Source organism: Lithobates pipiens, unplaced genomic scaffold (genome assembly GCF_037356315.1).
Source record: "Lithobates pipiens isolate NorthernLeopardFrog02 unplaced genomic scaffold, aLitPip1_a1.2 Scaffold_8, whole genome shotgun sequence".
Taxonomy (NCBI): Eukaryota; Metazoa; Chordata; class Amphibia; order Anura; family Ranidae; genus Lithobates; species Lithobates pipiens.
This window is the reverse complement of record NW_027507903.1, coordinates 412043517-412066127: the sequence shown is the minus strand read 5'-3', so window position 1 is coordinate 412066127 and position 22611 is coordinate 412043517. Positions and strand designations below refer to the sequence as shown.

The window sequence follows — 22611 nt, the reverse complement described above, 5'->3', positions numbered from 1 at the left end:
GGGGAGGGTTAAAACCATCTGCAAAGCGCCGCTTTGCAGGCAGGTTTGCAGCACTGCTCCATTGTTTTCAATGGGAAGGGGCGATTTAGGAACGGTAAATACACCGCTCATACAGAGCTCCAAAAGATGCGGCTTGCAGGACTTTGCCTGTCCTTCAAGCGCACCGCTCCAGTGTGAAAGCCTTTCACACTGGAGACACAGCAGGAGCTGTTTCAAGGCACTGTGCAGGTGCTATTTTTAGCGCTGTAGCGCCTGCAAAGCACCCAGCACCCCAGGGTAAAGGGGCCTTATTCTTGAACCCCAATCCTGTATAATCAGAACTTTTTTTTTTTTTTTTTTTTTTTTTTTTTTTTTTTAGGGCTTGTTCACAATATTGCTTTTCAGAAGCATTTCACTGGCATGAGGCAATATGTTAACTTCCCCATGCCTGTTTTAACCCCCTAAAAGCAGCACTGTGCCAAAACCATGTGCAATGCATACAGTTGTGATGGGCTTCATTCACCTGGAGGTATACTTCCCTATGTGGCCAAAGCATGTATACAACCCTGGCTGCCGCCTCTGCATCTAAAAAGGGAGAGCATATGGGGGTAGCATAACTGCATGGCTTTACTGTTCCCCCAACCTCACGTGCGATTAAGCCCTCGGTTCGCATCTCTGTAGCAGTGTGTTGCGTTTACAGCAGCCTATTCATTTCAACACGGGGAACCATTGGGGGTACCATTAATTTAAGTTAATGGCAACTCTGTGCTTCTGCTAAATAACAGACTACTTGAGCGTCATGATTTTGCGCACATTCCCTGACATGCAGTAATGCGAATCAAAGCCTTTGACTGACGTGCCTCGAGACTGAACATACTTTTCAATGGCACCATGACTTGAAAAAAGTTTGAGAAACACCGATTGAACAGACCAAAAAAGGAAGCAAATAACTCTGTTAGGGATTACGGACACTTAAAGTGAACATGGCGCATTCAAGATATCGGGTTTCTTACTGCTAGAAAAAGGTTTACGTGCCTGGCCAATGTAAACTTGGGCAATGAAAGGTAGGGCTACTGCCTATAGCTCGCAATCAGATGGCAGGTTTCATTTAGCTAAATCTTAAAATGCTTAGGAACTAAAACTGGAATGCTTGCACAGCCTATTTTTAGTTCCAGTTTTAATAAAAATGGCTTTTGCTCTCTGAGGAACAGAAGGCGAATTGAGGAATTTTGAAGTTTAGTAGCCTTTTCAGATAGAATATGGCTTGTGCCTAGAATCCACCTGTTGGCAGTTTTTTTTTTTTTTTTAAAGCATTGTACGTGAACAAAATACAAAGCCAACACAAATCTTGCACATTAATATAAGTGCAACCAAGGACATCTGAAAACTTTAATCCTGTATAGATATCCAATTTGGTTCATTACGTTCTTCACAGAATTTTCAGACCCGAGGGGGAAAAGCCTAAGTATTTTTATTAAACAGAACACATCCGTTTTATTTAAAGTTAATCCTTCAAACCCTGATCCTTTTCCCCATTAAAGATTAACTATACCAAAAAACAAAAAAAAGTTTTCAGTTAACATCTTATTTAGGGCTGCAACGATTATTTTCATAATCGATAAGTTGGCTGATTATTGTTTCGATTAATCGGTTAATAACCTTAAAAAAAAAAAAAAAAAAAAAAAAAGTGGGTCAAATTGATGTTCATTTTCAACCACAGTGACGGGAAAATTTGGAAATAGAAAACTTCTTAGTCAAAGGAATTTTCAGACAATGTATGTAGTTTTCGTTCAGAAATTACATTCCTTTTTAAAAACAGAATGTTAAAAACAAGTGAAAGTTTCAAACAAAATTCTTTCATTCGAATGTACAAAGATTTTTCGTCTGAATATTCTCATCTGAAAATTGATCTGTGAGGCCAACATAAGGCTCGGTGCACACCTATGCAGTTTGCTTTTGATCTGTTTCTGTAGTGCTTTTTGCTGTACGTTTTGATTTTTGCACAAGTGATTTTACTGTATTTGTGCATTTTTTTGGGCAGATTAAAAAACACAAATTGCTGCAAAAATGCATTACATGCTTTTCTGCAGCTTCTCCATTGAAGTATATTCAACCAATAAAGAACCATTTTGCGTTAAAAGTCCCTGACCCTTTCAGATGTGAACGTGTCCAACAGGAAACCATGTAAATAAACAGTAGTGCATTTCTGCAAAAAGCACCAATAAAACACAGATGTGAACCAGGTCTAAGACGTTTACTAACATAATGGGGTTAAAAAAAAACTAAAACTAGCCCTTTATAGAGCAGATAATCACTAATGTAAGGGGTTGCTTTTTTTACTGTAGAACATTGAGTAATATTTAAAGTAGCAATTACTTGCTCTTTGTACTATAAAAGGGATCTTTTTGTTTAACCCCATTATGTTACTGGCCGATTAATCGATTATGAAAATAGTAATCATTTTCATAATCGATTAATCGGATTAGTTGTTTCAGCCCTAATCTTATTTTACCCAACCAAAATAATTCTGGACTTGCAGAAAATCACATTTGTTTAGGAACTTTTTTTTTTTTTTATACAGGGACTGGACTTAACACCTCTGAAAAAAAAAACAACATGGGGGGGAATCCTGCTGTGATAAGGCCAGCTGGGCACCTCAAAACTGGTGTGCGACAGGGCAGCAATGTTGTTCAAAATGCATTCCAGAACATCCTCATCAGTCCATTGAGGGGACACTGCGGACCCTCTCAAACCCAAGAACACAATACACATTTCAGTCTCACTCGAATAGCCCTCAAACATTCAGGCTAATGCATTATACAAATTTTTATATTCCATTTCCTTCAACAATGTAATGCAAGGGTCTGTCTGATTGAATATGTTTAGGTTTGACCTCATATGGTTTTGGTAAATCTAAATGAAAATTGTACAAGAAAATTGTATAACTGTAGCACCCATTAGTTTACTTAAGAAAATAAGCAGAGATCCTCCCAGCTAATAGTTACAGGCTATCCACCCACTGTAAATAGATTAGTAATTAGTGAATATACATTTCTGTCCATCTCTTCTTGAAAAATCCAAACTTCAGTGTATTTCATAACTCCTGAGGTAATAACAGTACCTTCAGGATACGGACATATTTATCCATACTATTTATATAGCAGCATTTTAAGCCCAAACAAACTGGATGCATTACCTCTTCTAGATGGGTATTGGATGGTTATTTCATCATATTTGTATTCAGTCAAACGGTAATTTCATGCTGGACAACAAGTTGCCAGAATGAAACCTGTAGATATTTGAAGATATTATTACCTGTAAAAAATGCTTTATGGTCAAACACTGACCATCCCATCGGCCACTCCTCGGATCCTCTCATTGGTCAGATCATTTTTATCTACCCTTTCCTCAATGGCCAGAAAAGAGCTGCATCAGCAGGCTAGAGCTCTCCTTTCACCATCAAAGAAGGAACATCAGCAAAGACTTATGAGAGCCACTAATTCATCTTGCTCATTGAGTGGACATTGTCAAACCCACAGAACTGGACTGCAAAAAGGAGAGTTGCAGTTATTTTTTTTTACAAAGTCAGCAGCTACAAATGCTGTAGCTGCTATCTTTTAATAAAATGACACTTACCGGTACAGGGATCCTGCAATGTCAGCACCACAAGCAGATTCATGAATCGGCTTCGGGTGCAGGCACCATCATCTGTAGCAAGATATGGGAAGCCTGTTTCCTACTGCGCATGCAAATCTGCGCTGTACTTTTTGAATTGTCCCACCATTTTCTAGGACCCTTTTTTGTGGCGGGAGGTACAAAGGACCAGAAATTAAGTAAAAATCGCTGGGCGATCTTACCAGGAAGTGGAAGCGAGTACTTGTCAAAATAACTGGACTGCACCATTGGCTATAATGGTACAGAGTGAAGATAACCATAATGTGATAACATGCAGTGACCATATTGCAGTATTGAACCGTGAAGAAGCCCTTTCGGGGCTGAAGAGCTGAATCTTAACTATTTGGGCCTTTAGAATACTGGCAATTCACATAATAAAAGGCTTTCCCCCCCGCCCCATTCAAAAAACAGCCCTCAATATGAAGCAGAAAATCAGCACCTCAAAGTAGAAATGCTGAAGAACCATTCAGTATCAGCAACTCAGTGTGACTAAACCTTTAGACATCACAAACATGATTGACACATTGACTGCAGACTCTAGAGAAGAAGCACATTGTTAAATAACACTGGATTGATTGCCGAGAACAACCAATGCCTGCTCCCCCAGATAAAGAGCAGTACATATATTATAAAGTACGGACGTCAAAGGAAAATGTCAAGAGCGTCCATTCTCTTCCGTTAGGACATCACTAGTCAACCACCACAAAAGCTCTCATTAGCGCAATACAGAGCACGCACATTCGACATATGTAGCCATTTTCCTTATGCTAATTAAGAATGCACATCAAAAATGCTTAATTACTAATACTGTAAGGAGATGGGGTATACACTGTTCATAATGCAAGGCATGAGGTTCAAATGATCTCAGCTATATACTATGATAAACAGAAGAATGCACTGTTCATTTGAATGAAATGAAAACAAAAAAAATAAATAAAAAAAATCAAGGCGCTTCTTCAATGACTTGGGTCATTACCCTGCAGCCAGCATTCTTTATGCATTAGACACTAAAGCTCGGCCTCCATCTGTGGAACAGTCTGAAGTGTCATGCCTACCAAGTGTTTTGCACTCCTCCGACTGCTCCCAATATCATGCAAACCCATGTTCTCAAGTTAAAGTGTAAAACTTTAACTTTTAAGCAACAAGAGTCGGATAAAGGCTAAAGCTCCATACACACCATCAGATTTTCTGATGCGTTTTTCCTTCAGGTTTACCAAAACCATATATGGAGGTCAAACCTTAAGCGTTTCAATTTGTATGCAATCAGGCAGGCCCTTGCACTACATCCGATATAGAGTGTATGGGGCTTTAGTGTTTACATAGGTAGTCAGGTTGAAAAATATAATATAAATATATAATCATATTATATATAAAAAACAAAGCCAAAAAGGAAGGCGAAAGACTCCAGAAAAGCATGCTCCAATTTGCTATAGCAGGGAAAAAAAAAAAAAAAAAAAAAAAATTCCTTGCTGATCCCCCAAGAGGCAATCAGATTTTCCCTGGATCAACTTTACCTATTAAAATGTCAGTACCTAGTTATATTATCTGAGCTTGAGTCACATGTGACAAATTTAAAAAAAGTCAGCAGCTACAAAAACTGACAAAACAGAAAGGATCCAGTGCCACCCTCATCAGGGCCAGTTATTGACTGTTCTTCAGGGCACCAGCATGTTAATTGTGGGCAGCTGGCTGTGACTGCTTGCAGCTTAACAGCTGGCTGCCCACAATTAACATGCGCTAGCTGCGCTTTGTTGAATGTATTGCAGTTTACCTTTCCTTGGCTGTGGTAGATGTAGTCATTTTTTCCTTCTCCTTTATTTTCACCTAGTAATCCTGCCTGAAATACAGTATGGTTGTCACCCTAGGACAAGGACATTTAACTAGGAGGAATAGCGTTGTCACCCTAGGAAGCAAGTGTTAGGAGGATGTAACTTCTCTCCCTCTGCATAACAAAAGGGGGAGGTGCTTTTTAGTCAACTGAGATAGCCTAGAACAATGCTACATTAAAAACTCCTGTGTTACAGGCAGCTTTCTGGTTGCATAAGCAGTTTTTTTTTTTGCACGTGTTGAACATATACAAGTGCATCTCATAAAATTAGAATATCAAAAGTTAAATTTTAATAATTTCAAAAAGTGAAACTCTTTATATAGATGCATTACACACAAAGTGATAGATTAAGCCATGATCAAAATTGAAAAGTGCTTAAAGCTAGTGAAAACCAAAAATTCAGCATCTCAAAATTTGAATGTTACATAAGGATTTTTCATACAGAAATGTTGGCTTACTGAAAAGTAAGTCCATGTATAGTATGCACTCAATACTTGATTGGGGCTCCTTTTGCATGATTTACTGCATCAATGTAGCGTGCCATGGAGGCAATCACCCTGTGTCACTACTGAGGTGTTATGAAACCTCAGGTCGCTTTGATAGCCGTCTTCAGCTCATCTGCATTGTTGGGTTTGGTGTCTCATCTTCCTCTTGACAATATCCCACAGATTGCCAATGGGGTTTAGGTCAAGTGAGTTTTCTGGCCAATCAAGCACAGCGATACGGTACCATGTTCATTAAACCAGGTATTGCTACTTTAGACAGTGTGGGCAGGTGCCAAGTCTTGTTGGAAAATGAAATCAGCATTTCCATAAGTCTGATCAGCAGAGGGAAGCATGAAATGCTCTAGAACTTCCTGGTTTTGGGGTCTGCTCTGACTTTGGACTTGATAAAACAGTGGACCAACAGCAGCAGATGACATAGCTGCCCAAATCAACTCCGACTGGAAACTTCACACTGGACTGCATGCAACTTGGATTCTGTGCCTCGCCACTCTTCCTCCAACTTGATTGGCCAGCAAACTCGCCTGATCTAAACCCCAATAGGGAATCTGTGGGGTATTGCCAAGAGGAAGATGAGACATCACACACACTAATGCAGATGAGCTGAAAGCCGCCATCAAAGAAACCTGGGTTTCCATAACACCTCAGCAGTGCCACAGGCTGATCGCCTCTATGGCACGATGCAGTAATTCAAAAAGGATCCCCGCCCAATTATGGAGTGCATACTATACTGTACATGGACATACTTTTCAGTAAGACAACATTTCTGTATTTAAAATCCTTTTTTTTTTTTAGTCTTATGTAGTATTCTAATTTTCTGACATGCTGAATTATGGGCTCTCACCTGTACCTGTAAGCAATAATCAAAATTTAAAAGAAATTAGTGCTTGAAATATATCACTGTGTGTAATGCATCTATAGAATATATAAGAGTTTCACTTTTTGAATTGAATGATATTCTAATTTTATAAGATACACCTGTATATGTTCAACAATTGCAAAAAAATAGCTGCTTATGCAACCAGAAACCTTGCCAAACCCCTTGCGAGGCTTAACATTAAAATTTTCTGAGATGCTGAATTTTGGGTTTTCACTAGCTTTAAGCCATCATGATCAAAATTAAAAAGTGCTTGAAATCTATCACTTTGTGTGTAATGCATCTATATAAAATGAGTTTCACTTTTTGAAATTACTCAAATTAAACTTTGACGATATACTAATTTTATGAGATGCACTTGTATATGTTCAACAAGTGCAAGCAAAAAAACAAAAAACAAAAACAAAAACAAAAACACACAACCTGCTTATGCAACCAGAAACCTTGCGAGAAGAAAAGTGCCTTCAACACAGAAAGCCTGGTACAATGCTACATTAACCCTATCTCGAGTGACTAAAAAGCACCACCCCCTTTGTTATGCAGGGGGGTTACATCGTCCTAAACACTTGCTTCCTAGAGTAACAACGCTGTTCCGCCTAGTTATAGTATGACTGTCACCCTAGGAAGGTGATGGTGAACCTTGGCACCCCAGATGTTTTGGAACTATATTTCCCATGATGCTCATGCACTCTGCAGTGTAGCTGAGCATCATGGGAAATGTAGTTCCAAAACAGCGCATGTGCAGTGGGCAGCCAGATGTGAAGTCGCAAGCAATCACAGCCAGCTGCCCACAATTAAGATGCCAATAACTGGCCCAGATGAGGACGGGCGCTGGATTCATGTCTGTTTTGTCAATTTTTGTAGCTGCCGACTTAAATTTTGCCACATCTGACTGAAGCTCCTCAGTGGTTTTACCATAGTGCATTCTCCGCATCTGGGTAAACACCCTTCTTTCTGTGAGCAGTGGCTCTCACACCTCCCAGGGCAGATTGACAGAAGTGGAAGCCATTGACTCCTGCTGTTGTCAATCAAATCTTATGACAATGGTAGCGGGGCAGGACCAAGAACCGATGTGTGTGGGCGCAGGCAGCACAGCTCTAGATCGAGCCTGCATGAGTGCCCACATAGGAAGCGGCTTCCTATGGGGGCACTCGCCAAAAGAGGAGGAACGCCAGTTGGAGACCTCAGAAGGAGGTTTGGGCTGCTTTGTGCAAAACCATTACAAAATCGCTTAAACCATTTGTAGACCTTAGGCGTGCTACATACGACCTAAAATTAATCAGTAAAGTACACAAGCATATGTAGTATTCCCTGTCCCATTGCTGCTGCCACCACTGCATTGGCATCTCCTGGGGGTTAAATGAGGCTGCAGCCAAAAACAACCATTGAACAGTGTTTGTAAAAACCTCATCAGAAGCATAAATCAATCAGAGATTCAGTGCAACATTACTACTTTGCATTTACACTTTCATATTCAAATTCACATTTCAGTTTATGATCAGAGAATTAGATTTTTGATATGCATGGGATGCAAGGTTGATTTTCCTGACAAGTAAAAACTTTTTTTTTTTTAAAGAAAATTTGTTCCTATTTAACCTCCGAGTAACCCTAACCAGTCCTAATAAACTTCTCCTCTCGCATTACATTTTTCTGCAAAATTTTTCTTAAAATTTTAACTATTCAAAGGCTACCATTTCTGACTTTATCTTATAAAAAGGTTGGTTGCCTGGCTGTCATATTCCAAAATGACTTAACACATTGAGTCACCAACACAGAACAGGTATGGAGATCAAATTCTTATTTCATGTGCTGCATGCTTGGACTGATTCAGTGATCCAGTGTTCTGAAAGCAGACATAAAAAAAAAGGAAAAAAAAAAAAGCCATCTTAAGACGTCAGCAATAGCAAAACATGTTTCCTTTAATGAACAAAAAACAAAAATAAAAGTGCCTTCACTCTGGATGAAGGAGCATCAGATACATCTTTGGACAGCAACATTATTATTCTGGGAGGGGGGGGGGGGGGGGGTAGATAGTGTGTCTAAATCTGCTAGCCTAACAAATTAAAGGCAAACTCCAGCTAACACTACTGTAGAGGTTTTTTCTTTTGGGATAACAGTTTTACATACATAAATAAAAAAATGGACCATTGCAAGTACCCCAGTCAGTGGTAAATAGCTTGTCTCCACCTTCTAACAGCTACATTTGGCAGACTTATTGGCAGGATCACCAAGTGAAAAATAAAAAGTAAGGAAAGACAAAAAAAAAAAATATTAAAAATAATAATAAAAAATAATAATAATAATAATATAAAAAAAATATATATATATATTTTTATATATCTCCATCTATACACACACACACACACATTAATATAATATCATACCAGCCCATATACCCAATTCTATACCCACAGTTGATCCAGAGGAAGGCAAAAAACCCCAGCAGAGCATGATCCAATTGGCTAAAGCAGGGGAAAAAAATTCCTTCCTGATCCCCCAAGAGGCAATCGGATTTTCCCCGGATCAACTTTACCTATAAAGGTTAGTACCCAGTTACATTATGTACACAAGTGACGAGTGTAGACAAGCGAGACAGGTTGTGACCGTCAACCTCTGAAAATATCAGTGAAGTAGAAAGAAAATTTGACCTGCCTGTAAAATTACTACAGTACAGGACTTATTACACCATAGCTTATGGGCTCAAACCTTCAGGTAACTGGTAAGCTTTTGAAGACACTCCCCCCAGGGCACATGCCTGTGTCAATAGATGCAGACAGAGACTGGGGAGCAAGCTCATGTGAGTGCCCCCATAGAAAGTTGTTTTCTATAGGGGCACTCATCAGAGGGGAGAAGCCAGGAACACCAGCGGGGGACCCAAGAAGAGGGGGTTCGCAATTCCATTGCACAGAGCAGGTAAGTCTAACTTTTTTTTTTTTTTTTTTAATTTACATCCACTTTAAAAAAGGTCCACAAGAAAGGTTTGAGGAGCACGAACCCAGAAGGCTAGATTCTAGTCAAGACCTGTACGTAGGAAAGATAAAAAAAAAAGGCCCTCACACCAAAGTAAGAGTTCCATGTATGATCCTCCTGGAAGTGTCCTTTCTTGCTTTCAACAAGGTAGGAATCCCTAGACTCCGGAATCCCTCTATCCCTTAGGGCGTGAGTTTCAACACCCATCTTTGGCATATCAAAATTGGACATGTGGATGAAGAGACCATTCCCCTTGGCCCAAAATTATGGTGGCTGAGATGTGGACAACTGCCAGTTGTCCACTCCCGGAATGTGGACTGCAGGAATTGGTAGTCTACTTCCTTGAAGGCAGCCAGGCTTCTAGTTCCCTTAGTGGTTTATATATATGGCACTGTCTGACCAACTTTACTGGATGTCCCTTTAGAAGGGAGTCCAGTGCTGAAGGGGACAACTCGACTACTCTGACCTCCAAGATTTGATGAGGAGTTTGGTTTCCTCTCTTAACCATGTTGCCTGAATTGTCAAGGACTGGAAGACTTCTTTCCAGCCTGACAGACTTATGTCTGTTGTAAGAACTTTTCAATTGTAAAAAAGGAGGAAAGGTATTTTTCCCCATTGTTAGAAGTGTTCGTAGTGGTGATCCACTAGGACAAGTAACTTCTTGGATAACAGTTTTCAGAAGCATGAGCTCTTAAGAGAGAACTTTTTTGGAAAAAAAAATATATTTTGCTTGCGATTTATCCAGGACCAGACCCAAGCAAGCATTCTAGGTAGGCCGGAGATCAGATTTGTTGAAACTGATCACCCAGCCAAAGGCCTGAAGCAACTGAGTTGTCTCAAACATCTGCTGAGAGTTTGCAAGGGAGATCAATCTTTTAAGAGAAGGTCTAGATAGCCTGTCACTTGAGGATTGGCTGAAGAGTTGTGCAACAACTTAGAAGTGGCTTTGTGCCACTGAAAAGTGTAGATATCGCTGATGAGAAGGGTAAGTGGGAACATGTAGATAGGCATCTTGCATGTCCATAAATGCAATGCATTTCCCCCTATCCCAGAGAGATGATCACAAACTTTGCAGATTCAATGTGAAACTTTGGAATTTGTTGAAGATTTTAGGTCCAGAATAAGATGAATGTACCCATCGGGCTTTGGTACTGGTAACAGGTTTGAGTAGAAGTCCTTGAACGTATCCTGTGGCAGTGTTAGTACAATACATCACTGGGGAAAAAAAGGTGGCTCAGGGAATTCTGAAAATCTGACTGCCCTTGGACAGTTTTTGATTGACTTAGAAGAAAGCACTGATTAAAACCATAGGTCTGGGACATCCGAGATCCAGAAAGAAGCAAACTCGCATTCTCTGAGGAGTGACGGCGCCCCTTCATTGTGGAGGGGGTTTTGAGGAAGACTTGGTGGGCCAAGCCTTGTGCTGAAAGGAAGGGATGATATTAGGTTAACACATTATTAAAGTGTCTAGGCAGTATTTAGAACAGCTAGGGGTTCCTGAGGAAGGAAGTTTTAGGACTTTGAGGAAGAAAAGCCTTCCCACCTGCAATCTCTGACGAAATGGTCAAGTGCCTCACTAAATAGATGACATCTGCCTTGGCAGGGCACCACCTACAAAGTGCCCTTTACAGGCAGCTTTAGCTGTCAAACTTTTTGCCATAAGATTCAGCTCATATGAATGGAGATTTAAGCCATTATGAATATTTGTCTTATGATGTGTTTCAGGGAATCTACATAAAAACAGAGCAGAAAGCAATTGTAATAAAACAGGACAATCCTGGAAAACGGGGTCTTTGTTGGTTATTCATTACCCTAATACAGTTATCTATGTGTGCCAAACTGCAGCTAGAACTTGTGGCAGGTCTGGGTCTGGCCAGTTAAAATGAGCTTCTAAGAGCATTTCAAATTTTCTTTGAGCAGAATCTTCAAGGAACAGCAGAACATTTCTAAATACAGTGAGAAGTTTGTTTAGGACATATGGCAGGATCAACCACAGGATTTACTCATTACCTTGCAAACTTTTTTCAGTGGATAGAGTTCAGAAAATATTTTGAGGATTGAAAAATAATTTTTAGGTGTGACCCAATTGTTATAGACTGCAAATTTTCTCTCTTCATGAACAGAATATGCTTTACAACTTTTATAGGTCTCCATGTGTCCAAAGAGGTATGGCAAAACAGGAGTCAGTATGCACAATGCCACAGCTTTTGCTCGCAGAGGCAAAAAGCTTTTCAACATTAGTAAGCATTTTGTATGAAGTTCTCTCTCCAATATAGTAACTATCGGGATAGGAAATCTTCCACTGACAACATCTACAGCATTCCCTTCTAATTCTTTGTCCTTTACGACCATACCAGGGTCAGAGTCTGGGTGAGAAATGGGAGTAGGAAAAGTGGCATTTCTAAGCTCTAGACAAAGAAGATATATTAAGCTCATAATCTGTCCAAGAAATTGTGACACAGATGCAGAAAATTCTGCTTGTAAGCCGCTTGTCGCGTGCGTGAAAGAGCTAGAATTGGTTGCGGAGAGTGGCGTTAGAATCAGTTTTTGCTACAGTACAAGGCAGAGCAAATATTTGCCTGCTGTTTTGAATAGTCCCCCTCTAGCCTGGTCTCCATTATGGCTACAACTGAGGGCATTCCCTGTGGGGTACTCATGGAGAAAAGTGTGGGAGATAGAGTAAGGGTGTTTGAAACGAGTACACAGTACCCCAGGTGTAGATCTTCCTGTAACGAATCCTCGTGGCAAAAATGGCGTGACCAGTAGTGTCATGCAACATCTTTTCCATCATCCACCTGAGACAGAGCTATGAGTGGTTGCATTTTGAAGTTTATTCTATGATGCAAATTCAGGGCGATTGTCTTACCTTTCCAAAATACTGGACTACATATAAAAGTCCATGTTTAGCACATCCTGTTGGGGATACCCCCCTCCCAACCCAAAGGGGTCTTTGGGGACTGGGTTCCATAGTGATGGACCACAGCCCTGGACCTGTATAGCAACCTGCAGGCAATGCTACACAATTTACCAAGAGCCAAGGTAAGCACCCCATGCTGGATCCAGTGCTTGAAGCCACATTACAGGCTCTCCCCACAGTGGGGGGCCCAGGGCACACCTCCCAAGGGTTTACCCAAGGTTGCATCGATCCGGACACACTGCTTCTGTCTAGGCATTAGAAAGCAGTGAGGGCCGATAGAAGAATTCCAAGAAAATAAAAAGTATGTTTAAAAAAATAAAAAATGCAGCAACCGTGTACAATTCAGCAGCTGCATTCCCAGAATTCTGCTCAGCTCAATTTAAATTCAGGAGCTAAAATAATGTATTAGAAATTTGAAGAGGTTTTAACAGAAATATTAATTTACCATTATTGTACACCCTGACTGCAAAATGTGAGATGCCAAAGATAACATTCTAGCACTTTTACCTAACCCCAAAGAAAGAAAAAGAAAAAAAAAAAAAAAGATAATTCCTCAGCTGCAGCAGTGGGTGGCAAGCACTAAACTTGTAATAGCATAATTATATTTAGCATACATAAAAGGAAACTGAAAAACAGGATGCTACTCAGTCTACTAAAGAAAATACAGAATGAAAGGGAGGAAAAAAAAAGGAAAGAAAAAAAAAGAAAAAAGTTGATCTATGAAGTCTACATATTTTAAACACGCTCATTTTATAAAAAGATGTTGCTGCCTTATCAGCACTTGGCAAGCAGCAATCAGTGTATTTTTCTTCTCTTAAGTTAAACGTAAAATATTTTCTAAACTGGGTCATGAGATCTATGGCACTGAAAGACCATTCATTCTGTATTTCCTGCCATATTTGTACAAACGTTACAAAAATAAAACCCCATTCTAAAATGGTCATTGGCTTACAATGTAATCTAAAAGATCCCAACAGAAGAAAAAACAACTGCATAAGGATAAATAAATAACACATGTACTGTATACAATTTGTATTTCTGCAAAATACTGAAAGCCTCATTATTACAATCTCTCGATATACGGTCAATGGCTGACTTACACATTTACATATTTAGCATTAAAGCAGTTCTAAAGGCTGAAGGCTTTTTATCTTCATGCATTCTAGGTATGTGCACTAGGGAGCTGTTTTCCTGGATCTCTCCCTCCTCACTGGCTCATACACAGCATTGGCAGGCACAGCCATTGGCTCCCGCTGCTATCATCACAGCCAGTGAGGGGGAAATGGAGTTATCTTCTAGTTCAAAAAGAATTTTAGAAAAGTATTATTTTACTGAAGGGTAGTTGATGCTTGGAATAAACTTCCAGCAGAGGCAGTGAGACATTCAACAGTAAATGGCTTCAAACATGCTGTAAAACAGTCTATTCAGTTTGAAATAGTAATGCAAGAACAAACATTTGGGTTTCTATATTAAAACTTTATAAATCTAGGCATTTCACACAAAAGGAAGAAATACAAATAGAAAATGATACTTTTTAACTAGGGTTACACCGATACTAGGGATGCACCGAAATTTCGGCCGCCGAAACATATCGGCCGAAAATGGTGTTTTCGGCAAAATGCCGAAAGGAAAATCTTGCCGATAATGGGGCCGAAAATGGGGGCGGGGCTTGTGCGGGGCTCCGCCCCTGGTGCCGCCCATTGCACGGGTGTTTTCCTTGTCCGTCCCCAGTCCCCTGTCCTCCTTTCGTCCCGCCCGACAGTGCGGTGATCTCCGTGTGTCACGGAGCTGTGCATTGAATTGCCCGGGCGGCTGCAGTAACAATGTCCCGCCTCCTGTGACAGACGGTACACTGATCCAATGGCGGGACATTGAATCAGCGTGACGCGATTACAGGAGGCGGGACATTGTTACTGCAGCCGCCTGGGCAATTCAATGCACAGCTCCGTGACACACGGAGATCACCGCTCTGATCCGGGCATGGGTAAGGCTGCATTTAGACACTGGCAAGCTGCATGAGGGGGAAAGAGTGTGCCCAGGGCAAGCATTGCAGAGTTTTGTCCGCAGCTAAATCACAAGTTTTTTGTGCCCACAGTGCTGCTGCATCCAAAATAGTCATTTGTTTGCCTCTGAAACTATCCACCTCGGGCCACTTGTGTAAATGTAGCCATGCTATATAACACCAGGTCACAGGACAAAGGCTGTACTCACTTTATTGACCATATAAAAAAATAATAATCTTGATTTTGACCCAGCTAGGTTTTTATCTCCATGTGATAGAATGGGGAAGGGTTAAGTTATTGCTAGTAGAGGTAACGATATGATCATTCCCAATAGAAATCTGTTGGAACGGAACCAGGTAGCTTGCTTGGGGCCAGTTCACACCAGATGCAGTTCCGTGTGTTTTTTTTTTTTGCACAAAATGCATGCACAGTGTTTTCCATGTCTTCCAATGGCTCTAGTTCACACCATGCAGTCAGTTTCCGCACCGGAAACTGACTGCATGGTGTAAACTACAGCCATTGGAATACATGGAAAACACTATGCATGTATTTTTATCAGGCAGGCTGCATCTGAGGGGAACCGGTGAGGCTGCTTTGATCTCCTGCACCAAGAAACAGCATGGTGGTCCGTTTATTCACAGCGCATACGCCAATGACGCCATCGCACTTGTGAAATATCTCCTAAACGGCACACGTGGACGATGTCAGTTTATATTTTTTTTTTTACAATTAAAGAATTTTAATAAATATTTAAAAGGTTATTTCTTTTTTATAGCAGCCCTGTTGGGGGGGCTTTGGTGAGATATTACGGGTCTACTCTGACTCCCGACATCTGCCCCTTGAGACAGGGTAAAGGGACTGAGGACACAGATTCCCCAAGTCCCTTTTTCTGCAGCTGCACGATAAGGGGACAGGAGACATAGGCTCCTGTTTATTCATAAATTGATGCATCTTAAAAACAGTTTACGAGGGAGAGAGGGAGGTAACTGCCCGCACCAATCTGTGAGGCTACCCAGCCCTCCTGCGCAGGTATCGGAGCATTCATACTCGTTCAAACGCTTGTTAATCAGCACTGGTAATAGTATCGTATCTGTGCAACCCTGTTTTTAAAAACACAAGTACATCGTACAGCAGACACATCAGGAACATGGAATGTTTAGGTAACACACTAAATGTAATGAGGACCCCAAGATAATTCCTAATAGCCCTTTCACACTCTGAATTACATGCACATTTTGTGTGTGGTATGCCGAGATGAATGACTAGGCTGGCAGGGCAGCTGTACCATTTATTTCAATGCAGCACACAACAAATGAACAGATACTTTCCTCCAACTGGTGTGTAGTAAAAAAAAAAAAAAAAAAAAAAAACCCCACACACATTAGTTGAGATGTGCTAGCTATGCATTGGGAGTACAATTTAGTATGAAGGGACCGTGTTAACACAAAGTACAATGCGACTCTTAATGAGCATTAGTGAAATGCATCGGTGTGGGCGGGTTGTAAACCCATAATGTGTGAGCCATGCATTGCAGTAATAGGCAAAGAAATAATCTTATGGGGTGCTAAAATGTGCATGTGTGTGTTGCGATGAAAGCTTTTTTGTCCGCCCCTCCCCCTCTTTTTTTTTTTTTAAACAATACCTGTCCCCAGGGGGCTAAGAGGCCTCCTGATAACAGTATACAAAAGGAAAGACATGTGCTCTTATGGGGACATCACAAGTCTGATGTTGCCATTGTATGCTGAAGTTGTGATTCGGGGGCAGAAACACTTACTTTGCCTTGAACAGGTCTTTAAGCCATAGTAACGATTGTCATGGCACAATCAGTATCCTAGCTATAGTATGAAAAATATGACAAAACAGTCACGGCAACATCACAATAACTACTGGCATTGTAGTACTGACTGATTAACCCTTCGACTGCCAACTGCTAAATACCCCAATTATTTTGCTGGCTCACTCAGGAGCTTTATGCATGTAATAATTACAGTGATCAGATATTCTGAGTATTCCAGACTAAAGACGCAACCTCCACCACTAAGCAAGACAAAAAGTGAGGTTTCTCTGCTCTACTCTGCTGCCACCTACAGTTCACAGTAGGTAAATAACCATCAAAGCTAGGGCAAGAACATAAAAAAGGAGAACATTATTTCTCATGAATTAGGGAAAAAAAATAAAAAATGGATTGTTACTTACGTTTTTTGCCATTGATATGATCTAAGAAGTTGATTGAATCCTTCACTACACAGTCACAAACATTGCAGTAATAGCTGGTGAAAGAACAAAAAAAATAAAATAAAATAAATATATGCATAATTATTCAGGACCTTTCTTAAAATGGAGAGCAAGCATGCAAAAGTCCATCAAATACTGCTTTCAGGTAAGCATTGCTATAATGAACGATAAAAATGTAACCGATTCCTCAAACACAAATTTGAGGTGGATGGGGGAAATATTGTATTTTGACAGCAGGGAGAAACTCGCCCTCCATCAGAATGCACAGATCAGCGCTGAAGCCACTCACTGAGCAGCTTTGACCCAGCAGAGCAATTGAACAGCAGTCAAATGGAAGATCAACTTCTGTTCAAACTGTAGTGGCGCCTCACATGGAGCCAAATTTGGCAGGTCCCTGCTGAACCAGCCGAATTTTGATCCATATATGTTCACTGAATTTCAACCTTTACATAGTTTGTTTGGGCCAGCTTGGCCAAAATTAACTATGTCCCTCACTAACAGCTTGGCCCAAACAATCTACGTAAAGTATTTTAAAAGCTGGAGTTCAACTTTAAAATGTAGGCGGCCACTGCTGCTCCTTACATCTGAAATACTCGTTTTCTGTTTGTAGGTATAGGCTCATTCATCAGATAGGGGACGCCATTCTTCTGAAAAGTGATCCACAACGGAACCTTTTTCAGAAGCAGTGAGGCGGCAAATGTGTTGCCTCCTCAATGCTGGTTTTAACTCTGAAAATACTGATCCACTGTACCACAACTGTGCACATTGTACATAGTTGTAGCATGGCCTTATTCAGTTAAATGGGTCACACATTCTGGGCTAATCCATCCACTGAGGGAGACATGAAATTTCATTTCTATCATGGCTGCAAGGGAAAACATTAGGGCACCTGCAAAGTCATGAGTGGTTACATCTCTGTTCAGGTGGGTGGTCAAATCATGGCTCAACTACTTGCTTTTACCACTCCCTGGCTATGAGTGTGAACAAGCCCCTAAGCTCATCCAATAAAATCAATAAAAGTGAAACATCAACGTGTGGAAAACCAGAGATAGCAAGCAAAGAAGCTTTTTCAACAGGACAGCTATGACTGCCCCTGCTTTTCTCTCAGTAAGGCTGAGCGCCAGAAAAAAAAAAAAAAATTGAATACATGGTTGAAACATCTACAGCAGGGGTGCCCAACCAGTGGCCCACGACCTCCTGCTCTGGGATGATGGGTTGGCAAGCCCAGATTGCAGGGTGTCTACCTGCCATGCCAGAGCATCAGCGTTGTGAATGAAGCCAGCGGTAGAGAAAGCAAGCAGCTGTGGAGCAGAGCTACATAAGCCAATGCTTCCTGTATAGCACCGGCTCCTGTCATAAGTGGAGTGATACCAAATGCACTCTGCCTGGAACAGCAAGTTTATTACTAAAATCACAGTGTATATATATGGACATATCTGTCCTGCAGTGGTTACTGGGCTGCTTTTAAACTGATTCGCAGGTGTAGCGCAGTGTACCTGTGGCTTACCTGAACTGAGCCATAGACGTCTCGTCTTATCTGTGGGTTTGGTGCACTTTCAGAAAGAAATTCTATGGCAAAGTACAGCTAACCTGCAGGAAAGCCACAGGTGCGGGTAGACCGCAGACCATCCTGTGTAAAAGTAGCCTTAGGTCCCTTTAACATGATCTATCTGACCCAATCGGACCCTCCATTCACCTCTATGGAGAAGCAGATGTAAACAGACTTGTGTGCGTTTACATCTGCCTCCTTTCAATCCTGCTAAAAAAAACAGAAAGTGGATCCGTCCCCTTCCATTTGATCAGATGAGAGGGCCCATAGAGTAGAGTAGAGTAGAGTAGAGTAGAGTGGGCTATGTCTGTGTCCGCTTTGCATATGCAGAACTGTCATCTGCTCATTGTGGCCCATGACTGGTTACTAAGTGGCTTAAGTGGCCCTCGCGCTTCAAAAGGTTGGGCACCCCTGATCTACAGGAACGATTGTTTATATTAAAGAATTTGTATTTCAGTCCAAGATTTACACATCACTGCAGGATTGCATACCTCCCAACATTTTGATATAGGAATGAGGGACACCTACTAGCAAATGTAGGCAGGCATAGGACACGCCCCCATATACTTGCCTCCACTGTGCAGTTCGTTTTGCACAGAGTGGCCCCAATCCTCATCTTCAGGGGTCCCTAGGCAGCTGTCTCAGCTCCTCCCTGCAAGAGCTGACCCCCTTCTGGGAAGCACTCTCTCAAGGGGGTTGGCTTGTGGGCACGCTCCTGTGCGATACACTAGGCCCCGCCCCACGGCGTGCCATGTCATTTGATTGACAGCAGCGGGAGCCAATGACCATGCTGCTATCAATCATCCAATGAAGAGCCCACAAGAGCTGGAAGAAAGCAATGCGGGATCACACCCACGGAGATTCAGAGCTCAGTTAAGTGAAACAGGGGGTTCGGGGGGGCAGAGTGCAAGGTCTTTTTTCACCTTAATGCATAGGATGCATTAAGGTGAAAGAACACAGCTTCACAACCCCTTTTAAAATGAAAAAGGGTGGCCACACTATACAACCTGATTGTACAGTCTCTGTATATTTGGCTTTAGATTTACCAAAACTATAGAAAAGGACAACCCACCTATCCATTCACTCTACAGGCCCTTGCATTACAGAGGCGTCCAACCCACAGCCCCAGAGAGCATAGCATACAGCCCAGGCCTGTCTGGAGGAATGCTGGGGATGGCATGCAAACATAGCAGCTGTGGACAGCTTACATTGACAAGCCAGGCAAATGTAAGTCTGGAGCGATGCCATGAGAACAAGAACATAGTTGATGGGTGCAAGAGGGGGTGTGTGCGTGTGCGTGTTAAATGAGGTCAGCTGGTGAACTGCTTCCTGTGACTTACTTGTTCTGAGATTCTGTGAATCTTAAATCTACATGCCAGGAAGTCATAAAACTAGTTTATGGAACACACCAGGGACTAGGGTAAAGCCTTGTTCTAAAAAAACAAAGGGGTACCAGGAATTAAGGCCAATTAATAATTCGTGCCAGCCCCTCTGCAATCAGAAGACATACTACACAGAGGCTTTTTTTTGTTGTTGTTTATTTTTAATTCAACAGCCAAATACCTTTTTTCATATCGCTGATGTGCGGTCATGTGACCGCCAGCCACTATCCCTCCTGATGTACGGACTACAGTGGGAGGGGCTGAGTTCCCCCTTCTTGCATCAGCCGGGTGGTCAAGTGAAAACACATCAGCGATGTGAACAAAGGAGGAGAGGGTGAGGAAGAGGGGGCAAGGGGATATTGTTCTCACCACTGACCACAGAACCAACAGGGAGAGGGGAGATCTGCAGAGACACACAGAGGAGAGCTGGGATGACGGTGGCACGTAAAGTGGACCGCTCAGCAGCCATAATAAAACCTTGTTAGCTCACAGAGGGGAGGTCCGGACCAGGCAGGATCAACCAAGTACTGTAGAAGATAGAAACGGGCAATTGAAAAGGCAAAAGCACTATGCTACAGCTTGTACCTTAATAAGGGGCGGGAGTTTTTTTTTGTTTTTTTGGGGGGGGGGGGGGGGGCGGGAAGGAAGAGGATGGGAGATATCTATCACTTTAATGGTATATAGGTACAAAGGGGAGCTGGAACTTGCAAAAAAAAAAAAAGTGAACTTATCCTTTAAGCTTTTTGGGTGCACCAGAGGAATGAAAGCATTTTTAGCGTGAAAAGTCCACAGTAGTTCCATTTTTGTACATCCTGAAATGTAGTCTGAGCCTAGGAGTAAATTAACACTTCTCTCTGTCAAATAAATCACTTATAAAATAAACACAAGGATAGAAACGACTGAACAAAGCAACCATTCAGCTGACTGCTTCCATTTCCAACTCACTACAATTACTGACACTTCTTTGACTGAACCCTTCCTATATGTGCAACAGCGAAGCATCTCTCCCGTCGTCTTAGAGACCTGTGTAAAGCCTGGATGGGTCGAGCCCTGATATTTTACTCAATCGAGAATGCTCAGATCCCATAAATATAAAAACATTCTACTGTAAATGATGTTTACCTATGCCGCAAATATCAGACATATTGCTTTCCAAGTCTACATATGTTGTTTACTCGGTTTGATATTTGGACAAGCGTGTCTTCTCGAGTGAATCAATAGATTTTTATTAGCTGCGGGTCAGCAGGCACTGTGCAAGAGTACAAGTTCTTCTTTTATTGGGGGGAAAAAAGGAAACATGGTGTAGCGTTATAAACATGTTTTACAGAGGGATTCAAACCAAACAGCTGAAAACAAGTTGAAATACATAAATATATATGCGAATTGTTAGGCTGCTGTGAAGACATTTGTAATTGTGATTGATCAGTCTTGTGATTCACACAACCATGCTGGGAAGGCGATAACATTATTCACTATAGCCTCTTCCTGTGTCACCTGCTCACTTACTAGACTATTAAAGGGCACCTTCTAACTGCTAATCATAATGTAGAGGTATAGACAGAAAATGAACAGGGCCATATCCCTCAAGCTGCTAAGGTCTCTTCAATGCGAACTGATCACATTTCCCCTTTCAGCTTCCAGAGACAATAAACATTAGCCGGGCAGCTTTATGCACTGCAATAGAACCCCATTTGCTCACATAACCATAACCTCCCACTCTTAGTCTGATTTCTACAGGGGATTGTGGAAAGATTAAAAAAAAATAAAATAAAAAAAAATGCAGGCAGTTATACTAGCACCATTTTAAAACTACATTTAATGAATACTTAACTGGACTAAAGAGATTTTTTATACTTAGAAAATTTAAAGCTCTTAAGCATTTTGATGCTTAAACAGTTTGGAAAGGCGAAGAAAAAGAAGTTATAACCATCCGTAAAAAATGTTACAATACTACAATTACTAAATAATCAGGCTTTTCTACAAAATTATGTTTATCTACAATGAGCAGATGGGAAAACTTGTCAACAGAGTTATTGTAATTTAAACGAATGGGCGTCTAACCATTAATTAGATCATTTTCATAATCTGCTTTGTAGAAGAGTTTTAATAACATTCATGAACAAATAAGTCATCATTTCAGGGGATTAAATAAAAAGGAAACAGAAGAGATTTTAAATGAAGGTGGAATAAAAACTACATTCAGCCGCGCTTTACAATAGCTTTTGAGGAGGTTTTCAGGGAACTAGCGGGGTGCCTTGAACCCACGCATCTGAAAAGGGGTTAAAACCACCCCCAAGGCATCGCTTTTCCGCCAGCACTACCCATTGCTTTCAATGGGCAGGGTTACTTTGGGAGCGTTGTATAAAACCACTGCAAAGAAGCGGCCTGCAGGACTTTTTTTTACCGTCCTGCCAGCGCACCGCCCCAGCGTGAAAGCACTCAGGCTTTCACATTGGAGAAAGAGGAGAGGCTCTTTCAAGGCCCTTTTCAGGTGCTATTTTTAGAGTTATAGCACCTGTAAAGCGCCTCAGTGTGAAAGTAACCTCAATATTTATTTTGCGCACACAGTTGATTTCCTGTCCAGTAAGCCCACAGAACCATCATTTTTTCTTTTCACTGCAGGTATGATGGTGTGGATTACTTTTACATATATAGTCATCAAGGTAGACAGAACATCTGTATCTTTATATTTA

General features: G+C 41.2%; 1 protein-coding gene across 1 annotated transcript in view; it reads right to left on the bottom strand.

Annotated features, from left to right (window-relative positions):
• The window catches only part of ZMAT2 (zinc finger matrin-type 2), a 50397-nt gene that overhangs the window by 14561 nt on the left and 13225 nt on the right, over positions 1-22611 (bottom strand). The window contains exon 4 of the mRNA XM_077474148.1: positions 16949-17022. Within this exon, the coding sequence (XP_077330274.1) occupies positions 16949-17022 (74 nt within the window). The remainder of the gene's footprint in view (positions 1-16948; positions 17023-22611) is intronic.